General features: G+C 34.9%; 2 protein-coding genes across 2 annotated transcripts in view; one reads left to right on the top strand and one right to left on the bottom strand.

Annotated features, from left to right (window-relative positions):
* LOC144437867 (uncharacterized) overlaps positions 1 to 23,261 on the top strand; it is a 435,833-nt gene that overhangs the window by 221,684 nt on the left and 190,888 nt on the right. The gene's annotated exons all lie outside the window — the stretch shown is intronic.
* Positions 5,690 to 6,478, bottom strand: LOC144438126 (uncharacterized). The gene has a single exon (XM_078127156.1). It carries the CDS (start codon positions 6,476 to 6,478, stop codon positions 5,690 to 5,692), a length of 789 nt encoding a protein of 262 aa, XP_077983282.1.

Raw genomic sequence — 23,261 nt, 5'->3', positions numbered from 1 at the left:
GACTTTGTGAATTGAAAGTACTTGTTTATTTGACTTTTAATGACAGATGTTTATATATCTTTAAAGTTTATGTTCATGGTTGATAACCATGTTTTCTTTTACTTCATTGTTCTACGTGAATACTTATACTAGGGTTCTATCCCTTGTCTACTTCTAACCAAAACAGGGATTCACAATGATTGTTCACAATCAAGTCGTCCATCAGTGGTTTCGAGTTGTGTCCGACCAATAGTACCTAAGCCACTGTTATATTCAGGTTTGCACAACAGCAACAGCAACAACAACAACAGCAGTACTATCAGCGCCAACACTTCAATATTACAAACATCGGGTCTGAGAAATCCCCAACTATCTGAAGTCAATCTTTCTTTGCCACTTCAACAGGTAATCGTTCCATACATATAGATCTCAACTGAAGATACTTAAGCTTAATTTTTATTGTTTTGAGTAGTTATAACAATTATTTCACAAAATATGTATATGCCTTTTGTTATGAATTTTTTTCTTACTCAATTTTTTGTGGAGTTATATCAAATGGTTTAAATTGGTTGACTTATAATCTACTGGCTGCACATTAGAGTTTCGCTGTTTCAATTTACTACTTTCTGAATGGCTAAATTGTTTTCCAATATGTACCATGTTGTGTACAGCTTTACACAAATTTTTTCCTATAGATGACTTCACCCTCCTCATGATGTACACTATTGAGAAGTAAGTAGTTATATCTAACCAAAGTTTCAAAAAATCATCCACTTTCATCTAGTGTAGTTTTAAAGAAATAGTTTCGTTTTCCCTTCTAGGCTGAAGTATCTTCAATACAGAGGGTTGCTGCAGCTGGTGTCCCACAGCTGATTGCAGCCGAGATATTAAAGATAACTTCCATGAAGAAGGCAATACAACAAAATATACTCCAAGAACTAAATCAAGAATGTGAAGAAATATCAAAGAAAAGCCATGGCAAGTCCTCAGTTTTAAGGTATGCACACCAAAGCTATATCTTCCATTCCATGGATTTCAAATAGAATCGGTATCAAAACAGTTGTACCTGATTTGTACTAATATTTTGTAAATTTTGACAAGTAGAGACTACATTCTTTGGATCCAGCATTAACATTTTTACACGTACATAGATCATGGTTGGAGGCATTGTCTATATTTGTACTCTACAAATAAATGGATTGCTACATTATTCGTCATCTTTTACTTCTATATGCTATGGCTATGTATCAATATTTTGTTACTAACAAATTCTATGAAACTTTTTTGTTACCTGTAATTTCTTTATTTGCATGAAAACAATGAAATGTTTTAAAAGCATGTATCACCTGACTAATAACAACTTTGAAACATCATAAATAAGCAACATCTTACACTTGAAATAGGATATTTAAAAAAGGTTTAAAACTAAAGGTTTACTTGTTTTAGCTTTACAGTTGTTGTCTTTCCCAATAATGACCCTGAGAACTTCATATAGAACACAAAAGTAAGAACAAAAACTGTGATTCAATCTTGATTAAATTTGTGCAAAAGTGACAATTTATTTCTTCATCATCAAATTTACAAAATCTACCTGTTTCACTCTATGAGTAATTATGAAATGTACTGTATTGGCACCTTCCCTGTATTGAATACTTTGATATAATTCCCTATGTCATTGTGAGTTGCTAGATGAGTAGTGACAAAACAATTAAGTCATAAGAAAATTCTGGCTGAATGATGAAAAATATTCGAGAATAACATAATTATACCAGTGCCAGTAATATCAAACCAAAGAAAAATCTGGGAAAGTAGTGACAATTTTGAAATATTTTGACTCATATTTTCAACACAACAGAACCAATGACATAGTCATGCATTGTCGTGATGTAGTACAAGTAGGTTATAAATTCCATATTTTTTTTGTTTAACTTGACTAGTGCATGATGTAATCAATATTAAGTCTCTCTCAATATCAAGTATGCAAGTCTATATGATGATACTTTTCTTCTTTCATTGATAACTAGGAGTAAGACGCCATCACACTTGAGGGAGTTTGATTGTCAACCAATCCTGGAAGAAATAAAGAATAGAGTACCATTTCTTTTAGACATATTGTCTACAGTAGCTATACCAGAGAGGGAGTCAAAGAATACATATCGCTGTGGGGATATGAGAATGTACCCATTGATTATGGTGTATGCAATATTAATACAACAGAGGAACCGTGAATTGAGCTTGGTGCAATGGTTAAATACTATGATTCTTAGTGCCGGAAAAGCTGACTCAAAGGTATATTGCTCTATTTATTGCAGTGTATTTATGAACTGTGTTAAATTATACCATCAATCAAGACCATGGATACTTTGTTTCTAGTCACAGTACAATCCAAGGACACGAATCGGCTCAGAGTTCACCTATACGAGAAGTTATGGAGCATAACTATGTAACCCAACATCCCACAGGAACGCTTGAAGTTAGTGAAGATGTAGATCGAGTGAGACTTTATAGCCGTCAACTACTTGAACTTGGACTGATGTTCATGCAACTTGATGACACTCACAAGGAAGGGGATGGAGACAGAGATCTTATCAACTGGAAATATCTGCTGATGTATTTTAAAGCTAAAACTACACATCATTCAAATTATGCCATCGAAGCAGTAAACAAGATAGCACAAGCAGAAGTAATCCTGACTAAACAGATGTCTCAACGTGTTCTTTGGGGTCGATCTGTCAATCAGAAGGGAGGTGCTGGTAACAACTTTCCAGTTGATCTACGTAATGAGCTACATAACAACTTCTTTAAGTCAGTTGTTAAGGCAATGGGTGCTAAGAAAACTGAGAAAGCCATCCTGAGAGCTTCTAAAGCTGCAAGTGGGCTACAGGACATTGTCATAAACTTTGATGATGTAACCAACATCAAACCTGAGAAGACGGACCACACATCAATGAGTGAAACTGGAGATATGAATGCTGTGTTGGATGACCTTAGGCAACTACGCCCATTCAGAGTAACAACTGGTCGAAAACATGAACATTTCCCAGATATTACTCTCAGTCCTCTTGAACGGCTACAGATGCCACAGTTGTATTCCTGGATCAGACAAAAGATCAATGAAATCAACAAAGAAATAGATGTTCCAGAAATTGAAGATGACTCTGATTAAAACAGTGATGGAGAACATTGGAACATTCTTCCATTCTTAAAACTGAAAAAAAAGAAATGTTATTCTATATATGGATGATCACTATATGCTGAGATTACACTACGGGTGATAGGAACAAAGAGGTGATATCAGGTGATAACCTCATAGTACCAGTATTTTTATATTTCCTTGTAAGTTGAAATGTGGATTTGAGGAAGATAAACAATGACCCATTTTAAATTAAAAGATGCTTAGTAAATAATAAAGGTAACTATCTAGAACTACATATTTTCAGAAATGTAATTATGTTATTTTTTATATACTGTTGCTTGTTCACATTAGCCCAAAATGAGTGGTTTTTTGGGTGAAAACACAATGTTTCGTTAATTCTATTAAGTTAAACTTTTCCATATAATGTTAATGGAACTGGCAGCATGACAATAAAAATCACATAATTACCCTCCTGAAAATAGTTTAGATAGTCATCATCCTTATTCATTTGGAACAATTTATTTCAGGATACTGGATAGATAGAATAAGTTACTTTTATCTCCCACCAAGCTGCATCATGAATATTATCTTGATATGAAACAAAAAACACAGCATGTTAGATCTGAATGTTGTATACCTGCAACTTCCAGATGTAATCAAAATAATATGTGATTCCAATGAATTAGTCGACATATTGGGAGATGCAAAAAAACAAAACAATAGCATGTGATTCCAATGAATTAGTTGACATCTTGGGAGATGTAAAAAAAACAAAAAACAATAGCATGTGATTCCAATGAATTAGTTGACATCCTGGGAGATGTAAAAAATAATAGCAAGTGATTCCAATGAATTAGTTGACATCCTGGGAGATGTAAAAAAAAATAGCAAGTGATTCCAATGAATTAGTTGACATCCTGGGAGATGTAAAAAATAATAGCAAGTGATTCCAATGAATTAGTTGACATCCTGGGAGATGTAAAAAAATAATAGCATGTGATTCCAATGAATTAGTTGACATCCTGGGAGATGTAAAAAATAATAGCAAGTGATTCCAATGAATTAGTTGACATCCTGGGAGATGTAAAAAAATAATAGCAAGTGATTCCAATGAATTAGTTGACATCCTGGGAGATGTAAAAAAATAATAGCATATGATTCCAATGAATTAGTTGACATCCTGGGAGATGTAAAAAATAACATATGATTCCAATGAATTAGTTGACATCCTGGGAGATATAAAAAATAATAGCATGTGATTCCAATGAATTAGTTGACATCCTGGGAGATGTAAAAAATAATAGCAAGTGATTCCAATGAATTAGTTGACATCCTGGGAGATGTAAAAAATAATAGCATGTGATTCCAATGAATTAGTTGACATCCTGGGAGATGTAAAAAATAACATATGATTCCAATGAATTAGTTGACATCCTGGGAGATATAAAAAATAATAGCATGTGATTCCAATGAATTAGTTGACATCCTGGGAGATGTAAAAAATAATAGCAAGTGATTCCAATGAATTAGTTGACATCCTGGGAGATGTAAAAAATAATATGTGATTCCAATGAATTAGTTGACATCCTGGGAGATGTAAAAAATAATAGCATATGATTCCAATGAATTAGTTGACATCCTGGGAGATGTAACAAATAAAAGCATGTGATTCCAATGAATTAGTTGACATCCTGGGAGATGTAAAAAATAATAGCAAGTGATTCCAATGAATTAGTTGACATCCTGGGAGATGTAAAAAATAATAGCAAGTGATTCCAATGAATTAGTTGACATCCTGGGAGATGTAAAATATAATAGCATGTGATTCCAATGAATTAGTTGACATCCTGGGAGATGTAAAAAATAATAGCAAGTGATTCCAATGAATTAGTTGACATCCTGGGAGATGTAAAAAATAATAGCAAGTGATTCCAATGAATTAGTTGACATCCTGGGAGATGTAAAATATAATAGCATGTGATTCCAATGAATTAGTTGACATCCTGGGAGATGTAAAAAATAATAGCAAGTGGATTTAGGACAATAGAGACATATATTATCAGTATCTAAAGCAACTTTTTATTTAGTCTAGTATAAGTATGAAGTTTAACAAATACTGTCTGTATGAAGTTTAACAAATACTGTCTGTATGGATATAGACTGCTATTTATTTCTTATTTCATTAAAGTCAAACTGATATTTGTCAACATCAACATATTATTTAGAATAAATAAATAAAAAACAACAACATTTTTTCTGGATGTTTAAATCTAGTTTCGTTTTGAGTTTACAGTAGTATATCAAAAAATTTTGTAAACATTTTCACATTTTCGGTGAGGTCAGGGGGGGGGTTTCAATGATTTCTTGTACATGAAAAATGTGTTTTTTGTCACAGATCAGGTTGGAAATATATACATACTTGGTATAAATTTTAACCACTTGGCTTACGTCATTTGCTATGTACAGAGTTTTCGTTAAAGTTCATGTAAACATGTCTGATATTTATCTACACATATTCATAGTTCCATGAATAAAAGTTATTTTATAGCGTTATTTCTGATTCAGATAGTGATCTTATTCAGTGTTAAACATAGATAAATCTACTTCCAGATCTCTAACTTGGTTACATGACAAACATGAACAAGACTTTTCACATACACTACAGCACAAATGACTTGGTAGCTCTGTTTCAGGTTTATCAAAATCAAAATAATTCAACAACAGTTTCCTTAAACAAATATCACTATCGTTTTTACAATATTCTCTCATAGTCATAGCATCAGACATGCCCTTTTTGTTAACGGCAATGTCAGTATTATTATAGCACAGTATAGCCTTGGCATTTTTCCCATCTCTTCCTGCTCTTCCAGTTTCTTGAAAGTAACTTTCCATTGTCCTTGGTACACCAATATGTATGACTTGATAAACACGAGGGCAGTCAAGGCCCATACCAAGAGCTACAGTGGCAAATACAACTCTCAGTGAAGATTTTGATGAGCTCAATGAAGATAGAATTTCAGCTTTCATCATCTCTGTTTGTGGTGCATGGTACTGATTAAATAGTCTAAACTTTGGAATTTCATCACATCCAGGTGGTTGGTATTGATCAGAGCCAAGAATGCGAGAAAATAAAACATAGCCATAGCCACACCATTCTAGTGGAAGGTAGATAAAAGTCAATGGAAAGTCAAGTTTTTTCTCTTTCAATTCTACTGCTAGTGGCTCTAATATTGAATGATAACTATCTTTCCCCCGTGGAGGTCGTGAAAATTTCTGATAAGTTATGTTTGGTCTGTTTGGGTTTTCTCGGATTACAGTTGGTTTATTGAGACACAGTGTTGAGACAATGGACTCTTCATACATTTTTCTTGCTGTTGCCGTTAAAGCCACATGAGGAACATTTGAAAAAGTGAGGCTAAAACACACAGACGTGAGTAGTCAGGGCGAAAGTCATGACCCCTGAAAGGAAAAAAAAAGGGAGATGGTAATTTACAATAACACCGAAGCATATGAAACACCTGAGTACAGATGATATACACTTTCACCAGATTGATGATCAGGGATCACATAGTACATGCGAAATTATTCTACTTAAAATGTTCACATTTACATCTTATGTATAATAGTCTAAAAAACATTTTAAAAAATACGAGAGCCAGCATCCTTAAAAGGTTTCCCTTCAATGACAAATTCTTATAAGTTTGAATACCCATTTCATATCCATATGGCCACTTTAAAGTGACTATTTGGATGACAAATCGATTTTTAATCCTTAAGACAGCTCTACTATGTTTTTATACTTTAAAAAGCAATGTGCATAAAGATACAAAATGAATACTAAATCATTGTTCCTAATTCAAAGTATTGCAAAACATTAAAAAATGTTCAAAACATTTGCTATTGTATGTAGAATAACAAACTTTTTAACACTTTTTAGCTTTCTGTAATGTATTGAGTTACAAACAAAGATTTGGTCGACTCTCTTTCACATAGCTTTTTTGTGGATGCTGTTTTATGGATTAAAAATCCAAAATAACTATCCATTTGTCATCTATATGGTCACTTTAAATTGCAATCAAAGAAATTCCTCTAAAAAGAAATGCGACACATTAAATCTACGACTTTCTTTCAAAATAATTTTTTTTAAATCATCTATTGATCCCTGTCTACTATCATGGTAAAAATATTACATTTTAACCTAGAATTTAATGTATTAGTACTTAGGGAAAAAACCCAGCAAATCAAGCTCTTTATCAAATAATTTCATAAGCTTAAACTAAAAGATACTAGAGAACTACACAAATTTAATAAAATTGTATGTGTACATATATGTATAAATTATACTATAATGGCTCTCATTAGAAGCACATTGTAAATGTATCCACCTTATCTACTGATTTTCCAAAATCATTCAGCAAGTAGGCAACATTATTAACTCTCCAACACAGTCATTGTGTTTTGACAAAGAAAATATGTTTGAGTGGTTTCCATAGATATGGATTTATTGTTTTCATGCATGAAATAATGCTACTGGTAGTATATAAAAAGAAAAGAAAATACAATGATAAGTTTTCCATATGACACCGTCTATTACATACCAAATTTACATTAAAACATGAAGGTAAATTTAAAAATGGGGCACTACTGTGAGATACATGTATATCATCTTGTTCTGATGTTTACAGTTATAAATAACAGTAAGCTTAAGGCATCCCCAAGGACTATCAAAAAACATAGTTTTACTCACCAGTCAACACAGCAATGGGCTTCATCGACAGCAACGGCTACAACTCTTTCTCTGTGTTTTAACAGTATGGCACGACCTTTTTTTACTCGAAACGATTGCCTCTGGGTGCGCAAATAGTATGTTGGCGTTCCCCTTTTCAATGTCAATAAAGTGGTCTCCCATACACAACTGCACCTCGCCATCATCAGTGACATCACAAGTTCTGGCATCTAAGCTACAAGCCCGTAAACCACTTTCACGGATCTATTTGGTCGCGAATCAGAGCATTTAATGGAGAGATGACAAGAACCATACACCTGCATGGGTCACAGTGTCCGAATTTCTTCATAGAAATAATGTATGGCAATAACTGAAATATAATCGATTTACCATATCCGGTTGGAAGGACAACAACTACATCATTGTCATCGTAAATATTTTTGATCGCATTAATCTGTTGATCTTTTAAAGAAAATGTTGGATCAAATCGTCGGAGAGCCAGTCGTAATGCTTCATTTAACTCCATGATGCTTGATATTAACGCAACTTTGCGACTTTTATGTGCCACGCAAGTATCAACCAACAATACATCAGAACTGACTGAAAATTTGATCTGGTCTATCTGTCGTCTGCTGACAGTGCTGTCAAATTTGGCGCTAAAAAGTGAAATTAACATGATGATGATTAAAGTCAATAAAGATAAACCTAACAGCACATAGAAAGCTTGATATAATACTCATACAGTAACACACCAAAATACTTACCGATAGTTGTTTCTCCACATTGTATTCTCGTCATCCACTGTTGATCGTGTCAACTCCAAATAAAGGCTGTGAAGTTGTATGTCAGCATTTTACCAGTTGTTGAGAGGTGAACGCTAATCGCGCTAGGCCTAGGCCTATCTGTGTGTGGAGTTGGCGGCTGCCATATTGCTTTTAGGACTTCTGACTTTCAGCGAATCAGCTTGCTTCCCCTGTTTCGAACACCAATCTCGCAACCTGATTCGCCTGTCGAAATGGATTTGGAGAGAGGTCTTGGCGGCGACGCTCTCAGGAGAGGGAAGTTGTGAGTCCCATGTACGACGTGCTCCATATATTTGTCGACCAATAGAATTGTTTTTATCACAGTTTGCCAGCTTTGTTTAAATATAACTTGAAAAACGAATGAGCTCTTCATAATAGTATGAAGTCTGACGAACAGAAAAAAGGTTTGAAATCACTTTTCTGTTGGGGTAAAGGATACAATCGTACAAACACACACGTCAAAAGGAAGAAATGCGCTGTAGGGTTATCAACATTTGAATATATGATATATCTGTTTTAAAATATTAACATAAATCGTTGCAAGTGCAAGTGAAGTAGTTAAGATTTTAATATAAGGTAAATATAGACCAGATGTAAACTGAATTCCTCCCGTAAGGATACACTAGTCTTCGTTTTGTTAAAGAGTGTGTACCTTAGTTTGTATTTAAGCAATACAGATCTAAATATAACCAAGTGCCAAAAGGTCAATTGAAGTGAAACTAACAAGGTAAAGTTAATATGAACAATTAGTCGACATCTATATTACATTTTAAGATACAAATGTATGTGTTGTAATTATGTTTTTAGTTTAAATGTTTGGTTTTGTTAGTGTTGTTCGTAGTATGTTTTGTGGGGCCTTGTTACAAAATGTTGGGTCAGTATACATGAGGAAACTCACCATGTCGACTTTAAATTGTGGTTAGTGACTTGCCAATTTTGTGCAAGTGTGCGTGCGTAGCGACAGAAACAATTACATTGTAGGAGAGTGGAAAACTTCTTGGAGGTCAACCCAAGGTTAACCCGTTTTGTTAGGGAGTAGGTTACGTGTGATTGGTTAGGGTCCGGCTCTGGTCAGGACCTAAGTTTTTAATAGACATTCATTATGTAGGGGTATTAAATATGCAATGACAAATATTAAATCGCTTTGTCATCCAAGTATTGGGTTATTAGTCTAAGGGTGACCTTTTTTCTTTTTTTCTTCTCATCTCCAGTGGAATGATCATGCGGGGCGGGCGGGCGAAATAAAAAAAGGGGGCAAGGATAAAAAATATGTATTTTTTCAGTTCTATTCTCTGTCTTTTCTGTCCTGTCAGTCTCTCTACAACTTCTTTTCTCTTCTCTTTATTGAATTACTTGTTACAGGTATATTTCCTTCATTTTAGTAAGGTTGACAAGTCCGTAGAACAACTTTGTAAGAAGATGAATACTTATCATCCTGATGGGTGTATATCTGTAGCCATGAACTATTGTATGATTTTATCAGGAGTACTAATACATTCGTCCTATTATTCAAAGTGGCATTGACATCGCTAACAATTTTTTCAAGTTATCCAATTTGAACTTTAGTATGTAACTTTTTGAAACACTTGCGTGATTGTCATCAGTGTGCTAGAGGAAATTTCATTTATATAAATCATTACTTCTATGAAACATTTTTCTTCAGTATGAACTTGTCAAAATAATCCACCAGATAACATTTCTAGAACTCAGAACTCCTTTGGGATTTACTGTTTAAAAGTTTACTAATTAAAAGTAATACTAGAGAGGTTTAGATACACGTTAGAACGCGTACGTGTACGGGAGCAATATCGTGCAGGCGTACACGTAATGACGCGTTCAAAGCTGTGTTTAGTTACGCGTTCAGAGGGCAAACTTGAAAGACAGTGGAATGTGCACGCGCGCGTTGGCATCTTCTGTCCTGAAGGCCATACACACGACTTTATATGTTGGTATTTGTCGGTATTTTTGCAATTTTTCCCGCACCTACCCAAACGTATGTATGTATGTATGTATGTATGTATGTATGTATGTATGTATGTATGTATGTATGTATGTATGTATGTATGTATGTGTCATGTTTGAAGATACCAAGACGTAATCACCATCATCATCATCATCATCATCATCCATGACTGAAGCTACTGTGTTGTATCTTAGACGAAGTGAAATTATTGCTAATATAGTAATAAAACTATAACGTCAATCTCCCATTCATTTTTTCCAACATCTCGAGAGGTACTCCAACAAGATAAATTGTCATAGAATGTTTCAGTATCTACATATGAGGTATGGGATAAATAGCAACAGCTACGGATACATTCAAATTCGAATTGTTTGATCATATGATATAATACGATATAATAGTTACCTAAGCATTCGTTGATTCATTCTTGGTTGTTTCGATGCCGGCTTCGGTGTTGTTATTTCCCGAAATAAGGAGTGGATCGTCGTCGCCACTTACTGAAGCACGAGTTGGTTTGGCGTCGTCATTTTCTGAAAAAACTATAACATGATATGATATGACAATATAATAAACAATGTTAAAGATCATTAGTAAGTTAGACTAAACGTTATTTAAATAGAACATTCTCAGACTAATACAACGTTAACATTGGTAGTGTTGTAAAAAGGTGAAATTCGAAAAAAAGATATATTTGCATAAATAACATTCTTTACTGAGCAACACTGACACTTGAGTCAATTTTACAGGCACAGTGATAATTACCACCACTCTTGTTACACGTCACACATCCAGTATTCGTATTCGTACAAGGGCTGTGTGTAATAGCTATTATACAAAAGATTTACATTATTTTAAATAGTGTAGACTGGATATAGGAAATAAAAGTGCCAATGGCGTTGTAGCACAACTGTTGAGAGTAAACTTTAATTTTCTATCATGATTGTGTTCTTGTTGCTAGACATATTTGCACACATATTTTTTGAAGATTTATTGTAATGCCTACCCAATCTGATTAAAATCTGATTTGGTGAGAGCGGTTAGATGTCTTTATTTACCTTTATTTCCAACATGTTGTGTCATTTGTTTTGTTCCATGTGATAGCCGCCTTCCCGTCCCGGAACAAGACGAACGGCACAAAACGATGGAAATAGAGATAATAAAGACATCTACCCACTCTCACCACATAAGATTTTAATCATATTGATGCCTACCCATTCATGGTGTTATATATGCAATGTAAACTATCGTTAATACTGTTGTTATGAGCATAGTCTTGTTACTAGCCGCATCTGCATACATTTTTTGAACGTATGTCACTGGTGATATATTGGCATTATATGTCATCACAAACATAATTCAGCGACATTACGCTTAAAATAGGAAGTCTACCTTGTCACAATTAGAAAGAACAGAAGGATGCCTACGAAACTTACCGGATATTCCAATGGAAAATCGTTTCGAGGAAATCTTGTCTTGTGTTGTTGAGTTACGATGCAAACTCGGAGAGCTCTAAGTCTACTTGATCGATCACAGACTTTTTATTTCATTGTGTTGCTTGTATAAGTTTTCTTCAAAACAGTAACGCGAAAACACTGCATGGTTTCCCCTGCTTTAGCTTGAAGAACATAAATCTTCAGTATAGGTAAATACTACTATATCTTGTTAGTTATTGTAAATTTTATTTGTTGATTTGCTAAGTACGAACATGTTTTGAAGTAGTTTTCCATTCAGATATCATGTGGTTAAAATGTACTATAAAGTAATAAATCAGAACGTTAAACTGTAAAACACAGCAAAAAATAAAATAGAATATTTGCAAAGAAATAAAAACACGTCTGTTCGGTTGTTTATTTTTCCAATAAACTGCACATTGAAGTTGGTAAATTCTAAATTCAAACACCCAGGGATCATTCACAATTATAGTTTGTAGTTAATATTTACTTGAACCAACCATATGGAAAAAATGCCTTGTTAGCCAATTGGACCAGTAAGAAATCGGCTTTTCCTACCTCCATTTTGATTTTCAACGCGAAATAGAATTTTTAAAACTACAAATAAAATTGAACCTTTACTCACACTATTTAAAACTATTCTATAAAATTTACAAATAGAAATATTATCTAATTTGAGTGCCCAAAGTGGATCGTTGCACTGACAGGACGCAGAGGTACCTCACCCCCCTCCCCCATTTTAATTTGTACAAATTTAATATTTCTGTTCGATTCAAGTTGAAGAGAATGGAATCTGAAGCCTGTGTGTTCGAGCTCCACCGAAGAGGGCGACCTGAAACACCATACGTATCACAGGCATGTTTTATGAAACAGTTGTGTTCTTTGTTCTTTGTTCGTAGTTTTAATTATTTTTTTTGGTTTGCTTTTCTTTGTTTGGGGTCTATTCAAAAACGTCGGAGTGTATTAGACGGTGGTGGTGGGTTAGGCATTGGATAAGTAGTTGGCTATCAGTCAATGTGCTGGACGGCTCCCGGGGACAGCTGGATCATTTGACCATTGGTATGCCTTTAACGGTGGTGGTGACTCTCTATAGCAGTACTTATATCTGTCCCATTTGTCCTATCAAGATTTTCCCGAATAAGGGAGCCTTCGGAAATTACAGAAGGGAGGGGATCAAGCCTGGTCTGTTGTACAAGATGTGACCTTCCCTGATTCCATTGTGCTAAAAATGGTCCTCCATCAGCTTTCTTTCTCTAAAAAATAATCCTCCTCTTTTCAAATATTTCAAAAACATGGATTCACCATGATTTCACAGCTTCCCTATCACGTCCGGTGGTAAGGGTTAACCATTTGATTTCGGGGGAGGGAGCTGGATGAATTGGAACTACCACAATTTTTTTTCAACCACCATGACAGCAATAGTTTTCCAAGTAGGGGTACAGCAATTTTCTTTTAAATATATGCTTTATAAATTTGACTTTTCACCGCATCAAGTCGAGTCATGTTACTTTTTATTTTTGAAATTAAATTTCCTCATAACAGGATCCCGGAGACATTCATGATTCTTTAATATTCCCAAAGTGGCCAGTAAAAATAGAAAGTAGACAGTTAAGGTTGAATAGAAGTTTGAGGGAGCCAAGTGGACATTTTTGAAATTCAAGGATTCAAAGAGTACTTCTGGTGCTATTTTATCATATCAAGGTAGTAATAATACAGGGTGAAATTTGAATCAAAATACATGGGTGCAGTGTAGGGGTGGGTACCCCTAGAAAGTTATGAAATTGAAGAACTAAAAGAATGCTTTGTGGTGCTATTTAATATATCAAGGTGTCAACAATACCAGTTTAACTTTGAATCAAAATACAAGAGAGCATGGGGGTGCGTACGAGATTCACCCCCTCCCTCTTTTGAATTTTTGAAATTTAAGGACTAAGAGAGTGCTATCTGGTGTTATTCAGAAAACTAACATCAAGAAAAATCCTCAAAGTATATTGTTGCATGCCATACCATTTAAAATTATTGTATCATTATGAAAAATTACAGGATTCATTAAAGGTACTAAGTCGGGTCAGTATTCTTAGTAATTTGATTTGATGGTAGAGATTCAGTTTGTTTCAGCATTTGCCAAAGTATAAAACTGCCTATGGCGGTGGCACCAGAAACACATGTACCAGGGAATTTGACATTTATAGCATTTCTGCACTTGCAGCACAATAATATTTTTTTACGCTCATACCATGGAAACTATTTTTTTATGTCTCTAAAATCCTCCAGTGAAAGATTACACTTGTGCTCAATAGAGAAACTGGCTGTCAGTAGGTAGTTTTAGTACAGTTTGAGACTTAGAGCTACAGTCGATAGAAGATCGCTGTATGCATTGTATTCTTTCACAGTGCAGCAAAAACAGGCCTTTAATGAAATCATTACAGTGTCACATGGGCTCGAAAATTTTAATGGCTACAATTGTTTATATTGCTGATAATCAACATTTCAACTTGACTACTTCTACATCCTCACTATGCACGGCACCTACGTCATTGTTTATTTTGCATTAGCAGTTGTCTGAGGGTGTGTAATAAACGTCATGTCACATGAGTGAGTGAAACACCAAGACTACGATTTTAGCTGTAAAAATCAACATTGACAATGTTTCTATGCAACAAGCATTCCAGTAAGTTTTCCTTTATATGTGAAATGGTCGCTTTAGTCAAGCAAAGTCTATTCTAGTCACAAACGGGGTACAAGAGATTTAGACGGAATATGCCGTAAGTGCCGTAAACAGGATAGTTTTCGACAGAAGTAGCAGACGATTATTAACATGTGATGCATTAGTAGGGGGTCAACCTCTTTTCGAAATTGGCGGGGGGGGGGGGGCATCCTGTTTTGAAATTTTGGGTAGGGGATGCCATTGTGTTTTGGATTTGGATGAAAGAAAAGAATCCATTAATCTACAGTGGCATGACCTTGTCTGAACGTTAGTATTTTTTCCTGTCCCTATTTTAAAATATTACTTCACCTGGAGTGTGGCTCAAACTTAACTTTACATATACATATGCAATGTATTACCTACCACACTAGTTACAGAACATATGTCATGTATCTCTGAAACTGGATGTGTAATCTATATAATTCTCTATTATAACCACTTTGTAGGATATAACATTATCTTTAACTGTAATTATTGTAATGTTTCGGCGATTTGTTGATAAAAACTGAAAAATCAAGGTGACCTTGAAAACCCCAAGAAATCTCTCACCCCCGGGGGTCACTAATACATAGCCAACAATCAGATGCTCTAACCTTTTTACTGTCATAGTAAGCCCGTTCCCATCTAAAGTCTGAACCTGTTTCGATTCGAATATTGTCTTTTAAAGATGTGAAATGTTTGCCAAGATAGTCTACTATAATATTGCCTTAAAAGTCCAAATCTCCCCGACCAATGATACTACCATTATTAAGTGTACCGACCTTTAGTATAATGATGCCATTTAACTTTTAACATATTTCAACCCTGTGTAAGTTATACAGAATACTTTCTGATATGGTGGTGCTGTTTTGTAAAGTTTGGAGATTATTGCTTGAAAGGCTCTGAATATCCTAAAAATGGCTTTTAAGAGAGCCTTCTAGGGAGAGACCACGAGGATCCCCCCCCCCCAAAAAAGGTGGGCATATCCCTTTCCCAAGCTCTTCCCTACATTTTACTGTGAAGATACTATCAAAATTTATTTCACAAATATTTCAACCCTGTGCAGTTGCTTTATATTGGTGCTGTCTTGTAAAGCTTGGCAATTACTAATAGTCTCAAAATTCACTTTTAAGAGTAAAAACCTCCAAGGCTTCTAAAAGGAGATGACAGTGCTATCATGGGATCTTATCAAGTATTTGCAAGATGGTCAGGCAGTACAGTCCAGATTGAGTCACGATCAAAAAATGGCTGTCATGTGAATATGATATACAGGGGGGGGGGGGTAATCATGATTTAGAATTAAGTGTTAGGGGGCAGCCTCTTTTCGGTTTTACATAAAAGGGAGTCCAATTTTACATAGAGGCTGGGGGGGGGGCAGAGGGCCGATGGAAAAATCCACTGTTTTCAACCGAGGTCTTTCACACACATATAATTCACCTCTTCTTGTAAACCAATAGTCGCATTTCCGGTTCCAAGAAGCATTACGCGACATGATGTCGCTTATGTTGTTACAGTTATAATAGTCTTGTTTTGTCTATATTACCTTTGAAATAACATTTTCATTAGGAAATTATGGAAACAAATGTTGACATCTTTGATTATGAATGATTTTGTTCTGGCTAAATGCCATCAATGACAGACAGTGATTTTACAGGTGAACCCAGGGTACAGTCAGGTGACAACCATCCCCCTGAGTAGCACGTGCAAACCCCTCAGTACATACACAACACATGGCATTGTATGGAGAGATGTGCAATGCATCTTGGAACTGGTAACATGCATGTCTGTGACTATGACACAAACATCCTGCCACATCCTGAACGAGGGGTGGTCTTAAAGAAGAGCCGCCAGCGGCGAGGGTAACCGAGACTAGCTCTCACTCTGCAAATCTAGTGCGCCCTCTTGTGGTTGACTACCTGAGAAATGGCTGGAACTTCAGTAACCCAAATATGGCGTATTGACATAAAAATACTTGTAATATAATGCTGCTGATACCATCTAACATATATATTGCATACATGTGTGGCAAATTCTGGCAAAAAGGTCCTGTGGACTTCAGAGATTCTGTATTTTCAAAGTATGTGTACCCCCCCCCAACCCACTGTCTATGGTGAAATTTACAATCGAGCTTCATTTAGCTGTTGAATATATTTGAATATATATATATATATATATATATATATATATATAGTACCGCTATATAATTTAACCCAGTGAATGTTTCACTTTCATATTGCATCACTTGCCTGAAGGGCACACCATTTATTTTTTGGTTCACTAATTACCTTAGTCTTTAAGGTACGCCATGACGAGGCGCCCTCACACGTGTGAGAGTAGGCCGATGAGGGCGGAAAATCACAACATATCTTACAGTCTACGTTTACCTTAATGCACATCAAATATAAATTATATTCATATGTACATCATTTACTTTAATACATGCATCATTTGCCTTGGGTGTCATTTTTTACATGGCACATCATGCGTCTTGTATATGATTTGATACTAGGTTATCAGCTATCTGGTGTCATTTATTTTTATGATGCACCATGCATGTGTAACTTATTTTCAATTTTTCATCATTTGCCTTTGTGTGGGCATCGTTTATATTCATAGTGCATTACTTGCTTTATGTGTGTTATTTATTTTCATATACGAATCACTTGCCCTTATGTGTGTGTTATTTGTTCTCACAGATGCTTAATTTACATTTATAAGTCACTTACGTTAGCATGTATAAAACAGTTATTTTGCATTCATCATCGTCGCAAATCGAATGTAGAAGAATAACAAAAAGTAAGTAACTTATATATGACACTTACCACTCTTAGCCATCAGGTGTAGATGATGTATGCTTGATATCTTGTAGATATAATAGACATTGCCTTGAATGACAGCCACAAAAGGCAGATGATAGTACTTTCAGTTGATCAGTATATGTATAGATAACTTACGGTATAATTTATTTAAATTCTCATCCTTCAAGACCAAATAGGAATTTACTGTGAACACTGTAAACAGCTGCAGGTTATGATATGGCAAGTCTGGCAAAAAGGTCCCCTGAACGTTAGACTATTTCTAACGGTCTAACGTTCATATTATCTAGTCAATGCTAGGGGTGTCATCGCTGCCAAGCAATTCTTTGTCGCCTTTTTTGAGTTGCCATAACATATCCAAGGGGACACATTTTTACACACACACACACACACACACACACACACACACACACACACACACACACTCACTCACTCACTCACTCACTCACTCACTCACTCACTCACTCACTCACTCACTCACTCACTCACTCACTCACTCACTCACTCACTCACTCACTCACTCACTCACTCACTCACTCACTCACTCACTCACTCACTCACTCACTCACTCACTCACTCACTCACTCACTCACTCACACACACTCACACTCACACTCACACTCACACTCACACTCACACTCACACTCACACTCACACACACACACACACTCTGCTTGACTGCGAATAATGTCAAGGGCACTCTCAATCATACAAACATATAGTTTGTATGTTTGGTGTTAAAATAGCTTGAATATGATACATGGCGAAGATGACGAATGCAGATGGTAACGCGGCGATGACAAATACGGACGGAGATGTACGAGGTGAAAATATTAACGGTGGCGAAACTGCGAAATTTGTGTCTGTGGATGTTATGTATGAGAGAAAGGCCATAGAGAGGCAAGTGAAAATACTACCGACCAACCGACAAACCGGTCACCAACTTAACCTAGCCTGAGGACAACCAAAAATGAGAAGAAAGAGAAAAAGATGAAATGTTTGTGTATATGTAATACCGACAGCGAAAAAGGACCGAGATGCGAGGTAGTTGACGATGAAGACGAAATTATTTTTAATTTGGAGGTTGGGAAAGAGAAAGGGGAAGGGATATAGAAACTAGTCACTCATTCATTCATTCATTCATTCATACAATCATATTTAAAAAAGAAAAACAATTTTATCAAATTTTAATAATCACATTCTTGGGTCTTCGAATTCATCTTGGGTCCATCCTAAAGTGAATTAATAAAAGTATTTATTGAAACAACATCCATTCGAATTGTAATATTTACTAAATCCTTAAACAAAATTGCTAACATCTAATATTCCATTGTGTAATGTGGTTCATATAATGCATGAGCATCATTCTACATCATGGCACTGTGAAATTATTTCACAAGTTTCTATGTCATTCATTCTCCAGTGTTCGAGATATGAGTCAAAACACTCAAAATTGCTATTACTTTACTAAGCTCTAAAAACATATTACTGCTGATAATATCATAATTGAATATATAAAACAATAGACAATATATTTACATATTGAATGATTGTAATATCTACACTCAAAATTGCAATTACTTAATCTGACCTTTTAGAAAAATTACTTCAATACAATGTTTAATTTTAGCCTGAAAATACTTGTGAACTAAGCTTGTCATGTGATTAGTATTCAGAAGGCCACCCTCTCCCCCTGAGATTGTACTTGTATTTATCATTGATGACAGGAGAAAAATATTGACAATAACAAATTGATGAAATTATGTCGACTAATTTTAAAATTCAGAATGTTGACTCACATCTGTGGCATTCGCAGTCGTTGTCACATCCATCCAGCTCCAGTCTTCGTACCATCTTCCGTGGCCTTGTAATCCTGAAGTGAGTAAATAAAAGATAATTTATTTATTTATTGAATGAAAAGAAATTTATTGAAATTGTAATGTTTACACTCAAAATTACTAATATTGACTAACTTCTTTGTTGCTACTTATCATGTGATAAGAATTCACAAGGCCACCCTCTCCTCCTTAGATAACTTGTATTTATCATTGATGACAGAAGAAAAAAATATTGCCCAAAAACAAATTGATGAAATTTATGGCGACTCGATGTTGACCCACTTCTGTGGTGTTTGCAATCAGTGTCACACCCATCCCTCTCCACTCTTTGTATCATCATCTGTGGCCTTGTAATCCATTGCTGAAGGTACAAAATATTGGGCAACAAACTCTAATGACCATTTTCAGTAATTTTACAAATCCAAAATGTTCACTTACTTCTTCCACTTCTTGATTGGCTGTCTGGTGTTCATCTGCCATCTGTGTTCGTGTTATCTTCCGTGACCTTGAGTTCCATCCTAATCAAACAATACAGTATAAACTTATTGGTGGAATGAAATAACAGTTATTTAGATTTTAATATTTACTCTTAAAGTTGCCACTACTCAATTTAACCTTTTTGAAAAGATATTACCACGGATAATACAATTCTGCTCATCTCCTAAATATTTCTTCATTCTGCTACAATCTACTTGTGACATAAGGTTGTCATTACTTGTCGTGTGCTTAGTACTGACAAAAGAACTTTTTGATAACTTATACTTTCCATTGCAGATGGGAAGAAATATTGGGCAACAAAATTTAATGACCATTCTCAGTATTTATACAATTCCAAAATCTTCACTTACTTCTTCCACTTCTTGATTGGCTGTCTGGTGTTCATCTGCCATCTGTGTTCGTGTCATCTTCCGTGACCTTGAGTTCCATCCTGAAAGGAATGAGTCAAACAATACAGTATAAATTTATTGATGGAATGAAATAACAGTTATTTAGATTCTAATATTTACTCTTAAAGTTGCCACTACTCAATTTAACCTTTTTGAAAAGATATTACCACGGATAATACAATTCTGTTCATCTCCAAAATATTTCTCCTTCTGCTACAATCTACTTGTGACATAAGGTTGTCAATACTTGTTGTGTGCTTAGTACTGACAAAAGAACTTTTAGATAACTTATACTTTCCATTGCAGATGGGAAGAAATATTGGGCAACAAAATTTAATGACCATTCTCAGTAATTATACAATTCCAAAATCTTCACTTACTTCTTCCACTTCTTGATTGGCTTTCTGGTGTTCATCTGCCATCTGTGTTCGTGTCATCTTCCGTGACCTTGAGTTCCATCCTGAAAGGAATGAATCAAACAATACAGTATAAACTTATTGATGGAATGATATAACACTATTCTAATATTTACTCTTAAAGTTGCCACTACTCTATTTAACCTTTTTGAAAAGATATTACCACGGATAATACAATTCTGTTCATCTCCAAAATATGTCTTCATTCTGCTACAATCTACTTGTGACATAAGGTCGTCATTACTTGTCGTGTGCTTAGTACTGACAAAAGAACATTTTGATAACTTATACTTTCCATTGCAGATGGGAAGAAATATTGGGCAACAAAATTTAATGACCATTCTCAGTAATTATACAATTCCAAAATCTTCACTTACTTCTTCCACTTCTTGATTGGCTGTCTGGTGTTCATCTGTCATCTGTGTTCGTGTCATCTTCCGTGACCTTGAGTTCCATCCTGAAAGGAATGAATCAAACAATACAGTATAAACTTATTGATGGAATGAAATAAGAGTTATTTAGATTCTAATATTTACTCTTAAAGTTGCCACTACTCAATTTAACCTTTTTGAAAAGATATTACCACGGATAATATAATTCTGTTGATCTCCAAAATATGTCTTCATTCTGCTACAATCTACTTGTGACATAAGGTCGTCATTACTTGTCGTGTGCTTAGTACTGACAAAAGAACTTTTTGATAACTTATACTTTCCATTGCAGATGGGAAGAAATATTGGGCAACAAAATTTAATGACCATTCTCAGTAATTATACAATTCCAAAATCTTCACTTACTTCTTCCACTTCTTGATTGGCTGTCTGGTGTTCATCTGCCATCTGTGTTCGTGTCATCTTCCGTGACCTTGAGTTCCATCCTGAAAGGAATGAATCAAACAATACAGTATAAACTTATTGATGGAATGAAATAAGAGTTATTTAGATTCTAATATTTACTCTTAAAGTTGCCACTACTCAATTTAACCTTTTTGAAAAGATATTACCATGGATAATATAATTCTGTTGATCTCCAAAATATGTCTTCATTCTGCTACAATCTACTTGTGACATAAGGTCGTCATTACTTGTCGTGTGCTTAGTACTGACAAAAGAACTTTTTGATAACTTATACTTTCCATTGCAGATGGGAAGAAATATTGGGCAACAAAATTTAATGACCATTCTCAGTAATTATACAATTCCAATATCTTCACTTACTTCTTCCACTTCTTGATTGGCTGTCTGGTGTTCATCTGCCATCTGTGTTCGTGTCATCTTCCGTGACCTTGAGTTCCATCCTGAAAGGAATGCATCAAACAATACAGTATAAACTTATTGATGGAATGAAATTAGAGTTATTTAGATTCTAATATTTATTCTTAAAGTTCCCACTACTCAATTTAACCTTTTCGAAAAGATATTACCACGGATAATACAATTCTGTTCATTTCCAAAATATTTCTTCATTCTGCTACAATCTACTTGTGACATAAGGTTGACATTACTTGTTGTGTGATTAGTACTGACAAAAGAACTTTTTGATAACTTATACTTTCCATTGCAGATGGGAAGAAATATTGGGCAACAAAATTTAATGACCATTCTCAGTAATTATACAATTCCAATATCTTCACTTACTTCTTCCACTTCTTGATTGGCTGTCTGGTGTTCATCTGCCATCTGTGTTCGTGTCATCTTCCGTGACCTTGAGTTCCATCCTGAAAGGAATGCATCAAACAATACAGTATAAACTTATTGATGGAATGAAATTAGAGTTATTTAGATTCTAATATTTATTCTTAAAGTTCCCACTACTCAATTTAACCTTTTCGAAAAGATATTACCACGGATAATACAATTCTGTTCATTTCCAAAATATTTCTTCATTCTGCTACAATCTACTTGTGACATAAGGTTGACATTACTTGTTGTGTGATTAGTACTGACAAAAGAACTTTTTGATAACTTATACTTTCCATTGCAGATGGGAAGAAATATTGGGCAACAAAATTTAATGACCATTCTCAGTAATTATACAATTCCAAAATCTTCACTTACTTCTTCCACTTCTTGATTGGCTGTCTGGTGTTCATCTGCCATCTGTGTTCGTGTCTTCTTCCGTGACCTTGAGTTCCATCCTGAAAGGAATGAATCAAACAATACAGTATAAACTTAGTGATGGAATGAAATAACAGTTATTTAGATTCTAATATTTATTCTTAAAGTTCCCACTACTCAATTTAACCTTTTTGAAAAGATATTACCACGGATAATACAATTCTGTTCATTTCCAAAATATTTCTTCATTCTGCTACAGTCTACTTGTGACATAAGGTTGTCATTACTTGTTGTGTGATTAGTACTGACAAAAGAAAGAACTTTTTGATAACTTATACTTTCCATTGCAGATGGGAAGAAATATTGGGCAACAAAATTTAATGACCATTCTCAGTAATTGTACAATTCCAAAATCTTCACTTACTTCTTCCACTTCTTGATTGGCTGTCTGGTGTTCATCTGCCATCTGTGTTCGTGTCATCTTCCGTGACCTTGAGTTCCAT

Source organism: Glandiceps talaboti, chromosome 7, assembly GCF_964340395.1.
Source record: "Glandiceps talaboti chromosome 7, keGlaTala1.1, whole genome shotgun sequence".
NCBI classification, from domain to species: domain Eukaryota; kingdom Metazoa; phylum Hemichordata; class Enteropneusta; family Spengelidae; genus Glandiceps; species Glandiceps talaboti.
This window is presented reverse-complemented; position numbering and strand designations above follow the sequence as displayed.